This window comes from Berghia stephanieae, chromosome 12 (assembly GCF_034508935.2).
Source record: "Berghia stephanieae isolate SIO BIC M18660-M18661 chromosome 12, UCSD_Bste_1.3, whole genome shotgun sequence".
Classification (NCBI taxonomy): Eukaryota; Metazoa; Mollusca; class Gastropoda; order Nudibranchia; family Aeolidiidae; genus Berghia; species Berghia stephanieae.
Window position 1 is genome coordinate 32579413 of NC_088371.1, and position 21249 is coordinate 32600661.

General features: G+C 37.9%; 1 protein-coding gene across 1 annotated transcript in view; it reads right to left on the reverse strand.

The window, feature by feature from the left end:
• The window catches only part of LOC144957635 (uncharacterized), a 77120-nt gene extending 57094 nt beyond the window's left edge, over positions 1-20026 (reverse strand). The window contains exons 1-13 of the mRNA XM_078888980.1: positions 19115-20026; positions 15395-15620; positions 14752-15165; positions 13479-13644; positions 12388-12563; positions 11757-11832; positions 10358-10371; positions 9843-9967; positions 9294-9449; positions 6191-6352; positions 2989-3169; positions 1466-1707; positions 518-731 (exon numbers count right to left, since the gene is read on the reverse strand). Coding sequence (XP_078745106.1) covers positions 518-731; positions 1466-1707; positions 2989-3169; positions 6191-6352; positions 9294-9449; positions 9843-9967; positions 10358-10371; positions 11757-11832; positions 12388-12563; positions 13479-13644; positions 14752-15165; positions 15395-15479 — 2011 coding nt within the window. The 5' untranslated portion in view covers positions 15480-15620; positions 19115-20026. The remainder of the gene's footprint in view (positions 1-517; positions 732-1465; positions 1708-2988; positions 3170-6190; positions 6353-9293; positions 9450-9842; positions 9968-10357; positions 10372-11756; positions 11833-12387; positions 12564-13478; positions 13645-14751; positions 15166-15394; positions 15621-19114) is intronic.
• Between the last annotated feature and the right edge of the window lie 1223 nt (positions 20027-21249).

Consider the following 21249-nt stretch of genomic DNA (forward strand, 5'->3'; position numbering starts at 1 on the left):
ATATATATATATATATATAATGATAATATAATAATAATGATAATAATAATAATAATAATAATAATAAGAAGAAGAAGAAGAACAACAACAACAACAACAATGATAATAATGTCAGTGTGTGAGTGTGTGCACATATATATATATATATATATATATATATATATATTATATATATATACTGACATTATCATTATCATTATTATCATTATTATTATTATTATTATCATTATTATTATCATTATCGTTATCATCATTATCATCATTATCATCATTATCATTATTGTCATTATCATTATTATTATCATTATTAATATTATAATTATTATTATTATTATTATTATTATTATTATTATTATTATTATTATTATTATTGTTATTGTTATTATTGTTATTTGATTATTATTATCATCATCACCACCACTACCATCACCACCACCACCACCACCACCACCACCATCATCATCATCATCATCACCATCATCATCATCAGCATCAGCATAGCATCATCATCACCCACCTCGCCTGCTCCTTCGTCTTCCAATACACCTCCTGGTCGGCCTATAAAGGTAGTAAAGTCTGCACAGGCCCGCCGATCGATGACAACACCATTTCTTGGGGTTCGTGTCCCACCGCTCGTGATTCCCAAGGTCACCGTGGTAGTAGGTGTACATCTGTAGGCCGCCGGCACGGCTGATCCTCGTCTCCAGGGTGTTGCCACGATAGCAGCATCTCTGGAATTAACAGATCCATTTTACATGTTACTCGTCTTAATTAAAACGGGAGTTGAATTTTTTTTTTAAGTGAGCTTTTATATTATATAATTTTTAATGTTACTCGTGTTATCAAAACGGTATTTAAATTTTGAAAAAAATTTGAGATCACCATCACCATCATCATCATCAATATCGTCATCATCATCATCATCATCATCATCATCATCATCATCATCATCATCATCATCATCATTATCATCATTATCATCATCATCATCATCATCATCATTATCATCATCATCATCATCATCATCATCATCATCATTATCATCATCATCATCATCATCATCATCACCATCACCATCATCATATTTCATTCAAGCCATCGTCTCCAGACATGAGAATGACGAGATGAATCATCAAATCTCTATATGTGAATTTATCAATAAAACGATGTGAAATAACACTTTTGCTTTTCTCAAATGAAAGAAATTGTATAGAGTCTTTACTATAGCAATGTAAGAAATTGTATAGAATGGCTATTATAGCGAATAGAAATTAATCCCAAACGTCATATTTGTGCGCAAATTGATTATTGCGCTATATAAAAGCTCAGCATAAAACCCAGATTGACAAAGTTGTTTTACACAAAATACACAGAGAACAAGTAAACAAAACAAAACAAAACAAAACAAAAAAAAAGACACACACGCACAAAAAAAAAAAATCAACAACAACATTGCGTCACTCACTCGGCCATATTGTCCAAATCTGTTGGCCACATTGTCGTAGCAGTCCACCTCTTCCTTGGACTCCAGCCAAAAACCGTCTTGTCTTACGGCTGATCTTCTACAGTGACAAGCCGGGATTTCGAAATTTTTGAAGGCGATGAATAAAGTGGTATATTGCAAAAGCGTCTGGTACACCCAGGTGAGGCATCGGGCTCGATAATTCTCGGCCTCTCCGATCTTCAACATCCAGTAACCGTTCTCTCCTGGAAAAGAATAGGGAATGAGATTAGCGGAAGAGTAGCGTCCCTTGATTGGACGTCACCCATAGTCTGTGACGTCACCTGCGGAAAAGTTATTAGAGAGAGAACGTCATGTTGGTTGTGCGCATGCGTCTCTCGTCCGCGCAACTTCCATTAACTCTCTCCTTACCGGTTATTTTTAGAATTTCCCCCGGAAATTTATACCCACTCAGCACAAAATTAAATAGACTTTTCTTACTCAACCAAAAAAGTAACGAGTGAGCTCACAACACAGTGTTTAGTATTTATAGCTGTAAATCAAAGCATTTCTTTAAATTTGTTGATGTCCAAGAGAAATGAGAACGAGAAAATTGTCGGTTTTATCGTAACGAATGTGACGATTTTCCTATTGGTGGTATGGAGAGGGTTAAACGTTCTCAGGGGGCCCCCTCTGTCAAACAGTAACACTTAATAATAATAATAAAAAAGTAGTAGTAGTAATAATAATAATAATAATAATAATAATAATAATAATAATAATAATAATAATAATAATAATAATAATAATAATAAGACTAGACATGACGCCTGTAAGGAGATATAGATAATTCATCGAACAAGATGTCTGATGTCAACAGGAATCATCCATTGTTGTCCAAGTGAGCAAATTGGGGGTGGGGGGTGGTTAATTAATAATCTTGCCCAAGGAAAAAAAACGAAAAAGCTGCTTGAATGACAGTTTGACCGAAGAAAGAAAAACGTTGGATTTGTATTCATGCGCACCAAAAAATGTTATTATTATTGCCAATTAGAAGTCTTTTACATCTAATTTCACACCAATAAAATGTGCGAAAATATTCTGCAATAGTTGAATAAAATACTAAGAAATGATAGGGTTTTCCAGTGGGAAGGCTGGAATAATTTCTATTTGTTACAGTGAATGACATAATCAGTCGGATGGTGAAAAGGTTTGAACTAAGATATTGCCAAGTTGAAATAGAAGGTCAATTTTTATCCAAAATGAGTTCTTGTCATAAATGATTAAATCAACCCTTTTGTACATCTTCGGGAAATATCAAAGCTTATCACTTCTATATATCATTTACATCTAGTCAAGTTGAAAAAGTATGAAATTTGAGAAAAGTTGCTGGATATCTTTCCCATACATCTGGCCATAACTTCATGAAAAAAAATCCCCCAATTTACTTCAAATAAAGTTTAAAATGCTCTGGAGAGCACATTCTTTCAGAAAATGCAAAAGTATCACCTTTCGACTGACTCATTTAATTGATTAATCAAAGTTACCCGTGTTTCCGGCCACTGTGTTGAAGACGTAATAATTGGCCTGTGTGTCAAAGTTGTTGTCACCGTATCCGATGTTGACGACACGGTTCATCACAGGGTCAAAGTTCATGCAGTCGGAATAAACAAGCATGGCATAAGTTGTGAGTCCGTCGGAGATAATAGCAACTTGGAAGCTGACTCGCTGTGGATGGAAAAAAATGATGATGATGATGATGATGATGAGGATGATGATGATGATGATCATTCACAAGCAAAGATATATATATATATAGAGAGGTGGGCCTTTGGCCTATCAACCTCCGCTGCACGTCCAACTCGCCTTGAGCATGCATTCACGTAAAATATAAAGATTTTTCTTAAAAACCTACCTCTGTTTCAAAAACTAGCATCTTTCAACTTTCTAAGAAACATTTTGATTTTTCAGAACTTTAGTTCGTTAAAAAATACCGGCCAATCTGACCCGTTGAGTCGAATGAAAACGAAATTTTGTTGTTTACACGGTTCAAAGGAGATGCCGTAAATAAGCTTTCGTGGACTTCCTGTGTTGTTTTTACAGTGTCACGTGACCGTTTTGAGAAATTTGTCGTCTGCTACAAATAATTAGACCGGTAGGGGGTAGATATTTTCGTTGGATCAGAGAAAAAGTGAGTATTATTTCTTGGACTTGTAGAGAGGCCTAGGGTCCACCAGCAGTCAAGTTGATTGAATAAAAGAAAAAAAAGGTCTTTTTTATCCGCCGCCACCACCACCGTGAGAGTGAGAGGGGGGGGGGGGGGGGGGGGGTTGCATGATGAAGACGAAAGGGAGACGTGTCGCTTGTGACCTTGGTGACGTAGAGCATGTCAACGATGCTGGCAGATGTTATTAACCCCTTAACAGCAAAGCAGATTTTTTGCTTTCAGATAATAGTTTGCTTTTATCTTTATTATTGTTAACGGAGAATACAGCTTTTCCACCAAGAGAGCAGTCAGACTATCGCAACTCGGACTTCAATTGCCGTAGGAGTCTCACAGGATGCAGGAGTACTGCAATTAACCCTTTTCCAGTGACATTGATTCTTTTGTTTTCAAATAATAGTCGTCATTTATATTATTTTTTAACGCAGAAAAAATAAATGTTTCCACCATAAGAGCAGTAAGAATATTGATAAAAAAGCTCTTTGAGCACGTTGGGTGGATATTGCCCTATATAAAAGCTCAAGTTTTTAAATTGTAATTTGTTTTTTGTCTTTTGATGAAAATGGTAAGATTTTATTTTTGGTCCAAGTAAGATTGATATTCGCCTTTAAAAGGTTAAGTTGTTTTGTTTTTTCAGTTTTTTTTGTTTTGTTTTTCAAATGCAGATACGCTGCTTCTTTTTTTTTTTCTTTTCCTCAACTGGCAAGCTATCGCTGTACTTACCCGCATGGCTTGCACACACGAAAGGATACATCTAGGTCACAAAACCTTACACATCCAGGTCACAAAATCAGACAACTAGGTCACACATCAAGACATCTGTTTCGTTTGTTCCAAGATAGCAAAACAAACCAGACGTCTTGGAGTTCGAAAGAGCTTTCCATAAAATATTTGGTATTTGCAAGACCCCCAGAAACCAATTCCCTATACAGCTCTTGTGCACAGTTACTTATGACCTTGATTTCTTTCGTACCCACCCCCAAAATCCCACTTATTGTGTGTTATAGTATAGGCAGAACATAATAAATAGCTGGGCTGCCACATGCGTGACTAAATTGGCCAAAGAGAGAATCTATATTGGCATTAGACACCAATTACCTGATGTCCTGGTTTTTAATCCTAGCCGAGTGAGAGAGAAAAAACAAAACAATCATACATGTATCTGCAAACAGCAGAACGTTTTCATTTTACATTGAGATGGGAAGGGGAAGGGATAACACTATGATAAGAAAGAAGAGAGAGAGAGAGAGAGAGAAGAGAGAGAGAGAGAGAGAGAGAGAGAGAGAGAGAGAGAGAGATGGGCGGGGGATGGGGGGATAGTAAGGGGGAATGGGAAAAGATGAAAGAAACAACGGGTTGCCTGATGACGTAGATCAAAGGATTGTTACAGCGGTGTTCACGGAGCGTACTTCGTGAAATTTTAACCTTTTACAGTGACACTGATTTTTTTCTGCAGATTGCTTATGCGGAATAAATCGTTTCACCAAGAGAGCAGTAGTAAGAGTATATTTAGACTCGGGCTTCAATTAAACTATAAATCCCAAAGCTTGTCTTTTAATGATAACATTAAGACTAAGATCTGGAGTTTGGGGAGTGTAAGATCGAATCTCGCCATTAATGGTTAAAATTGTTTTAATTTTTTAAAAAATAACACACACACACACACACACACACACGAGCGCGTGCGGTCACGACAGCGAGGACCATCTATTGCTTGTGTTGCAACAGTAAACCAGTTTACGTGTACGTAGATCCTGAGGCTAGATGCCCCGTTACCGTGTACGTAGGCACTCCCAAAAAAAAAAAAAAAAGAAAGAGACACACACACACACATACACACACTCACACACATACACACACACACACACACACACACACACAGTCTCGTATCCGTTACGAACTAATTTTGCGCACCAATTTTTACTGCACTAATGCACCAAATTGCATACCTATCTATGGACACTTTTTTCCGTATCTTTTTCCCAATAAACTTTTTTAACTGGGGCCACCTTGATAACAGAAACGAAACCCACACGATTTCGCGAGGAATGAATCATGAAAAAAATTAGGATATAATTTCAACACAACTTTTGAAATTCATCAAGGATTGTCCAGTACCGAATGTTTTTTGATAGAAAACAAATGCATCTTCAAATCTAAACTGCTTTTGACGGTAAGCGGTAAGTTTTTTATTTATTTTTCTGTCCAAACGAATGATTTGTCCTGGTATAGAAGCTAAGTATTGGTAACACCGGCGCAGCTCTCTATATATATATATATATATATATATATATATATATATATAGAGAGAGAGAGAGAGAGAGAGAGAGAGAGAGAGATAGAGAGAAAGAGAGATTGAGAAAGATACAGAGATAGATAGATAGATGGATATATATATATATATATATATATATATATATATATATATATATATATATATATATAGAGAGAAGAGAGAGAGAGAGAGAGAGAGAGAGAGAGAGAGAGAGAGAGAGAGAGAGAGAGAGAGAGACTGTACGACGAACCTCATTTTGAGTTGACTCGGCAGGATACGGTGGAACCCCTTCCCACGTGACCACCAAGACGACAGTGGCGTCGTAACTGTCGATACCATCTGGGTTATTGTCCACAACCTTCTGGTTGGCAATATCAAAGAGGGCCGTGTTGTCAGTGCTCCTGGAGTACAGCTGGGATGGATGACACAGATCATGGGATATCATCCAACCAATAATAAATAATAAATAAAAAATGATAATGATGATGATGATAATGATGATGATGATAATGATGATGATGATGATGATGATGATGATGTTAATCATGATGATGATGATGATGATGATGATGATGATAATGCCCTCTCTCGCCACAACCTTCCTCACCACAACCTCCCCCACCACAACCTCCACTGGCGGTCGGTCAATAGAGCGAAGTTGTTTTGTGCCGCCCTATATTTTCCGTAGATTAGCATGTCAACCAAACAAAAAACTTCAATTTTAAAATTTTGATAAAATTAAAAATTTAGCACATACTGCTTTTTGTTTTGAATATAATATTTGATGACTCGTGCGTAGCTCAGCGAAGGTGGCGTCAAATCGGCACGTTTCATCTTTCCCCCGTTGCCTGCGCGGGGTGACAATGAGCGGAGGGTGTGGTGTGCGGGGAAGTTTTTTGTTGTTTATATGAGCCAGTCTTCGTTTGGCCGTCCTGTCCTTATCCTATACTCTGTTGTACCTTGAAGAAAGTTAGTGTTACCACTCCCCAATCTCCCTCCACCCTCCCTCCCCAACTAACTATTGTCTTTCACTGCTTAAATAATTGGGCCAAGACGGCCAATCTAGCGATGCACGCCCTGAGGTCCTACTTGGGATAAATTAAAACCCTATCAGTTTTATCACTGAAAGAAGAGGCTTTGCTTCACTAGGATTTACTGATGAAGAGAATGGCAATACATATATATTTTATCATTGTTGGTTTTGCTTAAATATATTATTAAATATCAAAAAGAACAGTAAACAAAATATGCACCGAGAAGAGCCCCGAGGTACTATAAATAAAAATCCCTGACCCCACGGAGTCCTTCATCCCCGCACACTCCCAACGATCTCTACTCAACTTGTATTGTGTGCATTGGCTAATAATAGTATAATTATAAAGATGTCGCTGATTGTGTGTGAAGTTAACAAGTACTTTGCGTTTGGAATTTAATGTGGATTATTAAATTCAATTATTCTAAAGTTGTGTGTCATACAGTTAGTATTCAGAGAAAATGTCTTATCGCTGTTGTCATTGTTTATGAAACCTACCTGTTTTTATCTTTGGAAAGATTTCTTGAATCATTTTATTTTAAAAAGTTATTTCTGTAATTTGTAACCAATCATGAATCATGTTGATTTTTTAATTGAAAATCGATTCCGACACTTATCCCCTCAAGAGAAAATAGTGGTGAAAGATTTAGGTCCACACAAACCAGTGAATTTTAACTTAGTTTCTAACACACCGAGGAGACAGCGCCGATTTAATAATGATTATTTTTTAAATGTTGAATGGCTTACTGCCATTGAAAGCCGTAAAACGCTTCATTGTTTTTATTGTTTGATTTTTGGTGATGTATGCTATAACGGACAACAGGAGGATTCAGTGATATTGCGCACATATCTCAGGCACTGAAGAAACATTCTGAATCAAATAGCCATGTCACAGATGCTGTTAAATATAAACTTTTCAACGTTGTAGATATAAGAAATCAGTTGGAAACAGGACATGCTGCGTCTGTGAGTCGTTATAATGAACAGGTGAAAGTTAACAGACACGTTTTGTACAAGATAATTGATGCTCTTTTGTGAGTATGTCTCATTAATATTCTAAACACACACATACACGCACATACATGCACACACAAATATACGCACATATGCAAACATATGCACACATAAAGACAAACAATTGCAATACCCCCCTCTCCACACACACACACACACACACACACACACGCACACATACAAAGTAGGTCAAATTTAGTTAAATTAACTAGACCAATAAAATTCGATTCTGTAATTCGGATTTGTGCCGCCTTAAATACAATGTGACCAACCGCCCCTGACAACCTCCCCCACCACAACCTCCCCCACCACAATGTCCCCCACCACAACCTCCCCCACCACAACCTCCCCCACCACAACCTCCCCCACCACAACCTCCCCCACCCAACCTCCTCCACCACAACCTCCTCCACCACAACCTCCCCCACCCAACCTCCTCCACCACAACCTCCCCCACCCAACCTCCCCCACCCAACCTCCCTCACCCAACCTCCTCCACCACAACCTCCCCCACCACAACCTCCCCCACCACAACCTCCCCCACCACAACATCCCCCACCCAACCTCCCCCACCCAACCTCCTCCACCACAACCTCCCCCACCACAATGTCCCCCACCCAACCTCCCCCACCCAACCTCCTCCACCACAATCTCCCCCACCACAATCTCCCCACCACAACCTCCCCCACCACAACCTCCCCCACCACAACCTCCCCCACCACAACCTCCCCCACCACAACCTCCCCCACCCAACCTCCTCCACCACAACCTCCTCCACCACAACCTCCCCCCCCCACAACCTCCCCCACCATAATCTCCCCCACCACAATGTCCCCCACCACAACCTCCCCCACCACAACCTCCCCCACCACAACCTCCTCCACCACAACCTCCCCCCCCCCACAACCTCCCCCACCATAATCTCCCCCACCACAATGTCCCCCACCACAACCTCCCCCACCACAACCTCCTCCACCACAACCTCCCCCACCACAACCTCCCCCCCCCCACAACCTCCCCCACCATAATCTCCCCCACCACAACCTCCCCCACCACAATCACCCCCACCACAACCTCCTCCACCACAACCTCCCCCCCCACAACCTCCCCCACCACAACCTCCCCCCCCCCACAACCTCCCCCACCATAATCTCCCCCACCACAACCTCCTCCACCACAACCTCCCCCACCACAACCTCCCCCCCCCACAACCTCCCCCACCATAATCTCCACCACCACAACCTCCCCCACACACAACCTCCCCCACCATAATCTCCACCACCACAATCTCCCCCACCAACCCTACCTGGTAATAAACAGCCGAGAGGTCATCAGCGCTGATCAGATCCAAATCAGACCAATAAGGCGCAAGAAGTCTCTTGTTAAATTGGGTGCCCGGGAGTCTCACCGATTGGAAAGAGTTGAATAGATACTTGAAGGAAAACAGCCCGTTGACGCCGAACTGTCAAGAAAGGGGTGGAAGGGGTTAGATGATATTACGCATTGCTTCAATATGGTATTGTGACTGTAATTACTATAGTGTATTATACAATTGTAACAGTGGTAGTAGTAGTAGTAGTAGTAGTAGTAGTAGTAGTAGTAGTAGTAGTAGTAGTAGTAGTAGTAGTAGTAGTAGTAGTAGTAGTAGTAGTAGTAGTAGTAGTAGTAGTAGTAGTAGTTGTTGTTGTTGCTGTTGTTGTTGTTGTTGTTATTGTTGATCATGAAGATGTTATGGATGATGATGATGATGATGATGATGATGATGATGATGATGATGATGATGATGATGATGATGATGATGATGATGATGATGATAATGATGATGATGATGATGATGATGATGATGGATGCTTACATAGAATCGTCGAACTTGTTCATCGCCCCAGGGCAAATTACTCCCAATGGTCACTCGGATGGTTGTGAATTCACTGTTTTTTCTCATGGTGAAATCTCCCTGGGCCGGGCCGAACGGGAAATAGCCTGGAATATCCAATAATTGTTATAATGATGGTCATGGCCACTACAACAACGATGGTGATGGTTGTGGTGGTGGTGGTGGTGGTGGTGATGATGATGATGATGATGATGATGATGATGATGACGACGACGACGACGAGGACGACGACGACGATGATGATGATGATGATGATGATGATGATGATGATGATGATGATGACGACGACGACGACGATGATGATGATGATGATGATGATGATGATGATGATGATGATGATGATGATGATGATGATGAGGATGATGATGATGATGGTGGTGGTGGTGGTGGTGGTGGTGGTGGTGGTGGTGGTGGTGGTGGTTGAATTAATATCTGAGAATACATGAACACACAGACAAAATCCAAATTCTACTTACGCTTGTGTTGGGTCCTGAAGGAGGAAGAAGAATGGAATACGTTTGTTAAGCTTGATGAATCCATGATATCACCATCATCATCATCATCATCATCATCATCATCATCATCATCATCATCATCATCACCATCATCATCACCATCATCATCATCACCATCATTATCATCATTATCATCATCATCATCATCATCATCATCATCATCACCATCATCATCATCATCATCATCATCATCATCATCATCATCATCATCACCATCATCATCATCATCAACATCATCGCCATCATCATCATCATCATCATCATCATCATCATCATCAACATCATCGGGAGGTCTGATGTTCAATTGCTAGTCAAGACGGCTGAATTTTTAAGGATGTTTACAGGTGTCTCTGACCAACAGCAATACATAACATGTAGAACAAGACATGACGCCACTTAGGCGATATTACAATTTTTTTCCTAACATAGACAACGCTGTTAACGGCCAGGCACTCATTTTAACTGAGTACGGTGAGAGAATGTGAGTAAAGAGCCTTTTCCAAGGACTTAACTTTGCGCTGAAACCAGGACCTTCCGATTCGAAAGCGAGTGTCATACCACAAGACAAGATGATGGCTATAGATTGTTCGAAGTTGACGTCGCTCAGGTCTTTGTTATTGTTTTTTGCCATCCGCGTTTATGCGTAATGCTCACTGAACTGTATTAACACGACTATAAACGTTCATGGAAAAACACAGTTTTGTGTGTTGGTCCGTTATACCTCCGGATGGCAATGTTATGAGCTTCTTAGCCAAGCGCATACTATCTATAGACATGCATTGGTCTCTTTGACTCAATAATTATTGTTGAAAAGGAAAGTTTAGTACCTTAGAACCTATATTCAGGTCTCTGTAGAGCATTTAAAAAAAAAAATTGTGAAGCTATATAAAGTGAATTTTTCTTTTCTTTTCTTGGAAACTACGAATTGGTGTTACAGGAATGACATAATCAGTCGGAAGGTGAAAAGGTTTGAACTGAGATATTGCCAAGTTTAGTTAGAAGGTCAAAAATTTTTAAAATCTTAAATAAGTTCTTATCATAGATGATTAAATCAACTCTTTTTGTACACATTCATGAAATATCAAAGCTTAATTTCACTTCTAAATATTCTTTACAGCTAGTCAAGTTGAAAAAGTATGAAATTTGAGAAAGGTTGCTGGATACCTTTCCCATACATCTGACCATAACTTCTTGAAAAATCACCCGATTTACTTCAAATAAAGATCAAAATGTTTTGCTAAGCATATTCTTTCAGAAAATGCAAAATGCAAATCCAAAATTTTCATCTTCGGACTGATGATGATCATTACTGACACATTTTTGAAATTTCAAGTGGCAGCTTTGAATAATGTTAACTTACAAGCAAATCCAAGACTGGTCTGTGTTCTTGGTACACACTTGTTTCCCTTCCTTGCAGTAAAAACATATGGCAGCCGCTGTAAATAGACAAAAGCATTGAATGAAGGAATACGACTGGCAATCATGTGATTAGTTCTCACTAACTTTTCTTAATCAGACTACAAGCGTTTGAGGTAACGCATACACGTAGTTAAAAACAAACAATTTTTAAAAACGAGAGCTTTTATATAGCGCAATATCCACTAAATGTGCTCAAAGCGCTTTACAAAGGGTCCCTGAGCAACACCAACACGTAACATGTTAGGCGATATTACAATTTTTCGGACAGAGACAACGCTGTTGACGGCCAGGTACTCATTTTACACCTGATACGGTGAGAGAACGTGAGTAAAGGGTCTTTTCCAACCTTTGGATATCACGCTGGTCTATCTCGAAGTACTTTCCTTCAGATCTAACAGTCCCAGCTACCCAATCACTTCCTGGTGGACCGGAGGAGGAGGTTGGGGGGGGGGGAGGGGTGTCAGAAAAAAATTCTCGACTTCACCCGGATTCGATCTCTGTCCCTTTGATTTTGATGCCAGTTCTCTACCACCTGAGCTCTTGGATCCCCCATAATAACCAGTAACACTTACTTAAAACTCCCTTGTCGTTCTCAATACAAGGATCGCTGATCCCATACACATTGGAACCCAATTGAAATGTGTTAAACAAATCAAGTTGATGAAGGGTCTTGGCGAGATCCACCAGCGTCAGGGCGTCAGTCATCCATAGAATGTCAAACTCACAAACCGTATCCCCGCCATCGGCACTGGAAAATCAAAACAAAACAAAACAAAGAACTGAGCATTAATAATGATAATAATAATAATAATAATAATAATAATAATAATAATAATAATAATAATAATAATATATAATAATAATATTTATAATAATAATTAATAATATAATAATAATAATACATTATTTATATATGCTTACGGTATATAACACAAAAGATTTAACATAATGGAACTTTTAACCGAAAAATACAACACTCAAACATGCAATACTACTACTAATACTACTACTGCTATACTATAATATATACTACTACTACTACTACTACTAATAATAATACTACTATACTACTATATACTACTACTACCTACTATACTACCACTACTACTACTACTACTACTACTACTACTACTAAATACTACTACTGCTACTACCACACTACTACTACTACTACTACTACTACTACTACTACTACTACTACTACTACTAATAATAATAATAATAATAATAATAATATAATAATAATAATAATACTAATATATAATAATAATAATAATAATATATAATAATAATAATAATATATAATGATAATAATAATAATAATATAATAATAATAATAATAATAATATATAATAATAATAATAATAAGAATAATAATAATAATAATAATAATAATAATAATAATAATAACTCTCTCCTTACCGATCATTTTCAGTATTTTCCCAAAATGCCAGGCTTACCAAGCAGAAAAATTGTTTTTTAAAACTCAAACAAGTTCTCTACAAAACCGCTTTTATGTTCTATTAATTAAACAAAGATCATTCTTCAAAGTTTGTGATGTACAAAATAAATCTGATTAAGAAAATGGATATTTTACGGTAACAAATGTGACGGACGATTTTGCTGCAGGTGGTAAGGAGAGGGTTAAAATTATCATCATTACCTTATATTGAGGACGTCTACTTGAATCCCTGCGCCGGTAAAAACAGTGTTCAAAAAGTTCTGAAGACTTTGGGCGATGGCGTTGCGAAGGGCGGCGTTTTCAGGACTCGCTTCATTCTGTTCCTGGGCCGACATTTGGCGACGCACAATGGTGATCTTTCCCTTTTCTTAAGAGGGATAGAATTTTTAAAAAAAATTTGATTAAATGAGGAAGAAAAAAAGAATGGGGGAAATATAGAAAGGATGTTAATGTGACTAAATACTAGGCCAGAAGATTGTTATGACAATTGCTTATCCAAGTTAGCAAGCAATTGCTATGGTCCGTTTCACGCTCTTGCAAACCGGGATACTCGATTCATTGTACCAATTTCTGAGGACTAATTATTATTTCCTTTTCGGAAGAATACTTGATTCCTTGGAAAAGAAGCTGAAGAGAGACGAATGGACAGAACGAAAAAAAGGAGGGAAGAGAGAAGAAAAGAAGAAGAAGAAGAAGAAGAGAAGAAAGAAGAAGAAGAAGAAGAAGAAGAAGAAGAAGAAGAAGAAGAAGAAGAAGAAGAAGAAGAAGAAGAGAAGAAGAAGAAGAAGAAGAAGAAGAGAGAAGAAGAAGAAGAAGAAGAAGAAGAAAGAAGAAGAAGAAGAAGAAAGAAGAAGAAGAAGAAGAAGAAGGAAGAAAAGAAGAAGAAGAAGAAGAAGAAGAAGAAGAAAAGAAGAAGAAGAAAGAAGAGAAGAAGAGAAGAAGAAGAAAGAAGAAGAAAAGAAGAAGAAGAAGAAGAAGAAGAAAGAAGAAGAAGAAGAAGAAAGAAGAAGAAGAGAGAGAAGAGAGGAGAAGGAAAGAGGAGAGAGAAAAGAGAATTTCTAAAGAAGAGAAGAGTGACGATATCACTTTTTTTAATTTAAGTTGTCTAAGTCTTTTTTTTTTGCCATCCGCGTTTATGATGAGTAATTCTCACTAAATGGTATTAACCAAACTATAAACGTTCAAGGTTAATAAACATAGTTTTTTGTGTTGGTCCGTTATATTTCCAGATGGCAATGTTGTGAGCTTCTTAGCCAACCGCATTCTATCTATAGATAGAATGCGCTTGGCCAAGGAAATCACAACATTGCCATCCGGAAGTATAACGGACCAACACACAAACTCTGTGTAACCATGAACTTTTATAGTCTGGTTAATACAGTTTAGTGAGAACAATTCACAAACGGGGATGGCAAAAACAATAACAAAGGCCTGAGTGACGTCATCTGCATACTATCTATATTGATCTTCTTACTCAAGGTTTCTCCACTTCCTTCAGTCAGTTCTCGTCGGTGCCGATGGAGGGGAGTTTCGTCCTCAAGCTCTTCAAGGGGAAGCGAAATGTCCGACACTCTAAAGGCGTCCAGCTTATCCAGCTCCGACTGTAGTTGCTGGGATTGTAAACCCTGGCTTGAAAAACGTTTGTTGAGTAACCATGACGACCATGATGCTGATATGTGATGTCGGGATGACCCATTCAATGCTAATACCGGTAATCGGGGTCTAGAGTCTTCTATTTGGAATTTTAAAACGTTGGATTTCTCATGATATTTGGCTTGTTCTTCCTGTTTTTTTAGTTCAAGCAGTTCTTCTTTGGACAGTTTCATCAAGTTGTCCATGTCTCTCATTCTGTGGTGAGGGTTGAATTCTTCCACCAGAACTTCGTCACCTGGGGAAATGGTTTGTCGAGTCGGGTTATAAGGATGATGATGACGGGATGGGGGTTGATGGGAGTGGTGGTGGTGATGGTGGTGATGGTGGGTGGTGTTGGTGGTAATGATAATGATAATACTGATGGTGACGATGGTAATGATGATGATGATGATGATGATGATGATGATGATGATGATGATGATGATGATGATGATGATGATGACAACGACAAGAAAGAGACTCACTGTGTAAGGAGTCCTGACCGCTCACACACGACAAGAAAACAAACATGAGTAAAGAGACACCGGAAATGGCCTTCAGCGTCTCCATTTTGGGTTGTGTTAGTATCGATTACACTTTCACCAGTATCGAATATCTGCCAGACTTTCCTGGGTATTTTTTTTTCTTCTTTTCTTAGACTCCGGATGGTCTGTGTGGTTATTTCTGTCTTTTGTCTTTTATTCTGGATTCCTGTGTAAATAAACGAGAAAACATGGTTGAAAACAAAATAGATAAACAAAATTCTCTTTATTCATCCCCATGGGGAAATCAAGGGAAGACTGGAATAGCTCAGCCGCAGTGCAGCGCCGCAAATTGAGCTAGGGCGAGGTGGCTTGCTCAAGGCCACACAGCGAGGTGGTGGGTGATCGAACTCGGTACCTTACCGCAAAGCCACGCGTCCTCTTATATGATGCGATACAAATTAAAATGTGGATTTTGTAATGAATCTCTCAGACGTGAGTGAATACCTTTCTATATAGGCGAACTCAGAGGGAAAAATAAAGGTCTTTAAAATTTTGGCCCGAATACTCGACCTTCAAATGTTGATCGATTAAAATTACCCTGACCTTGTCAAAAACTCTCAAACCTTTTTAGAACTTGTTTCACAACAAATCCTTCCTAGTGACTGCGCCCAGGTTCGGGAATTCCCTTTCATATAATACTAAGAATAGTGAAAATTTAGAAATCTTTAAAAAGAAATTGAAAACCGAATTATTTAGAAGAGCGTTTCTCGACAATTAATATGCTTTGTTTTAATTTAGGGTAGTAATGTGCATGTAAAGAGCTTGCGTATGTGGACGCGGAGAAGTTTCCGTATGTGAGTGTACGGGTGTATGTGTGTGAGTGTTCTAGTGTGAATGCTAGTTTATATAGTCTAGGTGATTGTAAAGCGCGATAGAACACTTGTCAGTGGATTAATGGGCGCTGTATAAGTATAGTATATTATATTATTATTATTATTATTATATTATTATTATTATTATTATTATTATTATTATTATTATTATTATTATTATTATTATTATTATTATTATTATTATTATTATTATTATTATTATCATTATTATCATTTTGAGTATACGTGTACACATATACAGGTCTAACATCCTAACTCAATTATGGACCTAGTTTAACATTGTTGTGAGCAGGAACAAAAATTTGCGTCATTTTGTTTATATTTCCATTACAACAATGAGCCCATAATAACGGGTTATCAGACCTGCAAATTAGTGAACGTCGGTTTGGGATCGTGTCCTGAAAACAGTAACTGAAGGAGATTGGAATACTTAAAAGAGCAAAACTTTAAATAGTTTCCTTTCATTTGTTACATAATTTTTCTACTTTGTGAGTTCAATGGCAAGCTGTCTAAATGTATTGATGTTATGCCCTTAATTAAAACATTTACAGCATCCGCCAGCCGGTTACAACGTACCAACATACAAAACTATGTGTAACCTTGAACATTTATAGATTGAATGCGCTTGGCCAAGGAGTTCACAACATTGCCATCGGGAAGTATAACAGACCAACTCATAAACTCTGCGTAACCATGAACTTTTATAGTCTGGTTTATAGATAGTGTGCAGATGACGTCACTAAGGCCTTTGTTATTGTTTTTGCCATCCGCGTTTGTGAGTTGTTCTCACTAAACTGTATTAACCAGACTATAAAAGTTCATGGTTACACAGAGTTTGTGTGTTGGTCCGTTATACTTCCGGATGGCAATGTTGTGAACTCCTTGGCCTAGCGCATTCTATCTATACAGTTTAGTGAGAACAACTCACAAACGCGGATGGCAAAAACAATAACAAAGGCCTGGGTGACGTCATCTTCGAACCATCTATATTCTGATTGATATAAATAGAACGAAGATGACGTCACTCAAGTCTTTGTTTATTTTGTTTTGTTTTGGGTTCCTTTTTTGGGTGGGGGGGGGGTTGTTGTTTTTTTTTGTGTGTGTGTTTTGCCATCCATGTTTATGAGTAATTCTCACTAAACTGTATTAACGTTCAAGATTACAAATAGTTTTGCGTGTTGGTCCGTTACAGTTCCGGATGGTAGTGTTGTGAGTTTATTTCCCAAGCGCACACTATCTATAGATAGTATGCGCTTGGCTAAGAAGCTCACAACATTGCCATCCGGAAGTGTAACGAACCAACACACGAAACCCTGTGTAACCATGAACTTATACAGTCTGGGTAACAGAATTAAGTGAAAATTACTCTTAAGCGTGGATGGCAATAAAAACAATAACAAAGACTCGAGTGACGTCAACTCCAGTCTATCTTTATTATTTAGTGAGAACTGTTTTAACTGTTTGTTCATAATATGTTACCGACTGCCTCTTAACGGTTTTATGCTGGGATGAATCGGTGCCCAAAACTGAATTTAAAAATCAAATAAATTATTTTAAAAAAGAAACAAAACAACTTTGAATAATTGTTTTTGTTTGGGTTTTTTATTTTTTGTTTTGTTTGTCTGTTCCTTCTTTTTGTTTTTTTTTAAAAATGTGTTTTTGTTGTTTTTGTTGTTGTGTTGTTTTGTCTTTTTAATCTTTATTATCTTTTTTGTGTGTATATAATTTTTTTTGCTTTGTTTTAATTTGTTTTGTCTTTTGGGGTTTGTTTTTTTTTTTTTACACCGTATGAGATTGAAAATACTGCCCACCATCCTTCAGAGCTAATCGGCCCATGAAGCCGGAGATTATCTCGGTCGATATATATATATATATATATATATATATATATATATATATATATATATATATATATATATATATATATAGTGTCTTTTCCACGGACTCAACTATGCGCCACTCGGAGTGGGACCCAAGACCACGACCTTCCGATCCGAAGGCGAAGGATCGTGTCCTGAATGAAAACAGTAACTGCAGGAAATAGGAATGCTTAAAAGAGCAAAACTTTAGATCATTTCCTTTCATTTGTTACATAAATTTTTTTCTACTGCGTGAGTTCAATGACAAGCTGTCTCATTGAATTGATGCTATGCCCTTAATTAAAACATTCACAGCATCCACCAGTAGACCACACAGCCGCACTTGATCCAATCACGTGACTCACAATAGTTTCCGGTTCATCCTACGATAGTGAGTGGTAGTTTACATTATCCCTATCTAATACAACACCATATCATTGTCTCTCTGTCTCTCTCTCTCTCTCTCTCTCTCTCTCTCTCTCTCTCTCTCTCTCTCTCTCTCTCTCTTAATCTCTCACACATACACACACACGCACTCTCTCTCATTTCCTTGCACGCGCGCGCACACACACACACACACACACGTACACACACATATATACATACGCACAAACACACACATTTTTACCCTTAATGTTTTAACTATAATGCCAATGTAAAATAACATATTTCCTTTTCTTATTTACCTAAAGAGGGTCAAAGGCCGAAACGTCGTTTACTTTTGTTGTGTATCTTTTATCTTTATTTTACTATCTACAATACTGCCGTACTCTGGAAAACCCCATTTTTTAAAATTTAGCCAGAAAACTCGTCCTTCAAATATCGATCGCCCTCATCTTGGCAAAACACTCCAAACCTGGGACTTCGCGTTAAAACATGTGTTTTTCCAGAGTACGGCAGTACTGAACTCAAAACCAAATCTAATGATGACAACAACATAGAAATATAAAATCAAAATCATTACTCACTTTGTCCGGTTACATGATGATGTACAGTCCACAATCGTGGCGTCTGTGGTGGCACAAATTCCAGAAAAGTTGTTTTGCTCGTATCGAGTTGTCTATCACAATTGTTATAATAATTATTATCACAACCAACTACTTCTATGTAGTCGAAATATTATTGCTTGCAGAGTAGTTGATTAATAACGTTTGTGTTGTGTATTCACAGTAATACCAATAGTGTTATATTATGAATACACGGTATTCACGGCAGGGAGTGCAGAGAATACGAGATTTCTCTGTCTTAAATTATATATCTATATATTTATGAATTTATTTACTGAGAATAATTATCGTTGAATATATATCAGCTCTTAAGAACAATAATAATCCTCAATGTCGAAAACTAATCATCACAAATATTTATCGATTTGTAACTGGTTGTCGTTGGGATAATATTGATGTTATCACAATTATCTCTTATCCTTGTAGAATTAATCCAGTTATCTCCCTTGTGTTATGTAATCGCTGTTCTCGGAGGAGTTGTCTTTTCTCTCGATAGTCGTTAATTTGATAATCTCTTGTTATTCTTGTTGTTCTCGTTCTTCTTCTTCTTCTTCTTCTTCTTCTTCTTCTTCTTCTTCTTCTTCTTCTTCTTCTTCTTCTTCTTCTTCTTGAGCACTGCGATAGATCAAGAAAATATTCCACTATATATCTCTGTTTTCCTTCACGTTTCCTTTAATCGTCCTTTCACTTAAGTTATTTTTCAGATTTATTTACTTATCACTCAATTATATTCGTGACCAGTTCTGCTCCCTCTCTCTCTCTCTCGCGTTTGTCTATTCCATTTGAAGGAATCTCCTTAGCGACCTGCAGATTTATAAAGTGAGCTCCGGGTCGTCTGCAAAACCGCTCCACCAAATTTCCACCCAAGCGAATAAGATATGTAACAAAAGATATTATTGTTATACAACAAGATATATTATTTTGACAATAGTGAACCAGGGGGGAGGGGATCAGAATAAATGTTATTTTAAAAATCTGTATAGAATTAAAGCAAGCAGTGCGTTTACTATATACTGTCACGTCACCCACCCCACTTCTCTTTGTTACTGTTTTGCATAATGAAAAAGCAGTTAAGAGAGAAGAACGGGGAGGAGGGAGGTGGAGGGGGGGTTAGGTTGATTGTTAAATCTCTACAATGTCAAAAAAAGGTTTGAAATGAATGAGTGCGTAGCAATTAACATATCGACGAGGCATCGGTGCTGAACGATTCTTCCCTATAGATTTTAACTAACTTTTTCAAATTGTCAAGTCTTATGTTCGTCAAAGCTAACGTCAGATAAACAAACAACCAATGGTTTTGCTGGACTCGCATCTTAGCATCTGTTCTATTTTTATCCACCAATCATGTTAAAGTTAAAGGTGATTAGCCTTTAAATGCTTTTCAACTTTCTACTTTTCTAAACAATCAAAATGTTGTTGACCTCTGTTGCTATCTATAGAACATTATCCAATTATGCGTGTTTTGCTTTTTTAAAAAGCAAATTAGGACGTTGGTTCCAATATTTGTTGGGGTTGTTTTTAACCTTATGACGTCATAGATTAAATATCACAAGAAGATGTTCAAGGACTTTTGGACTTTTCATAACGACATCACATCGGGTGGTTGCGACGTGTGCATAGATGCAGGCCTGGCATCTGAACCATACTTATGGGCCTAGTTTTACATTGTTGTAATGGACAATATTTAGAGTCTTATTTTTGAGATTTCCATTACAACAATGAACCCGTAAGAAATTGGGTTATCAGACCTGCAAATAAGTGCACGTTGGGTGGTTGAGATGTTAGAAATGTGTTGTTACAGTTTGGCAAAGTAACGCTTCTTCTTCTTCTTCTTCGTCTTGTGGAAACCTCCAATATTGTCGAGGATCACTCCACAGTTTGTAGTGTTTTACATTTTAAACTTGCTAAAACTCTGCACATAATACTAATTAAAAAACAAAACAAAAAACACATAGATTAAAAAGTCACGTTGTGAACTCTAGCAATCGCGTGAAGGCATGTTGGCAACCGTTTTCAGCCACTTCAGCTGGGAGGCTATTCCATAGTCTGGCAGTGGAAGGGAAAAACGAATACATGTGGGCGTCTGTTTTGGGATC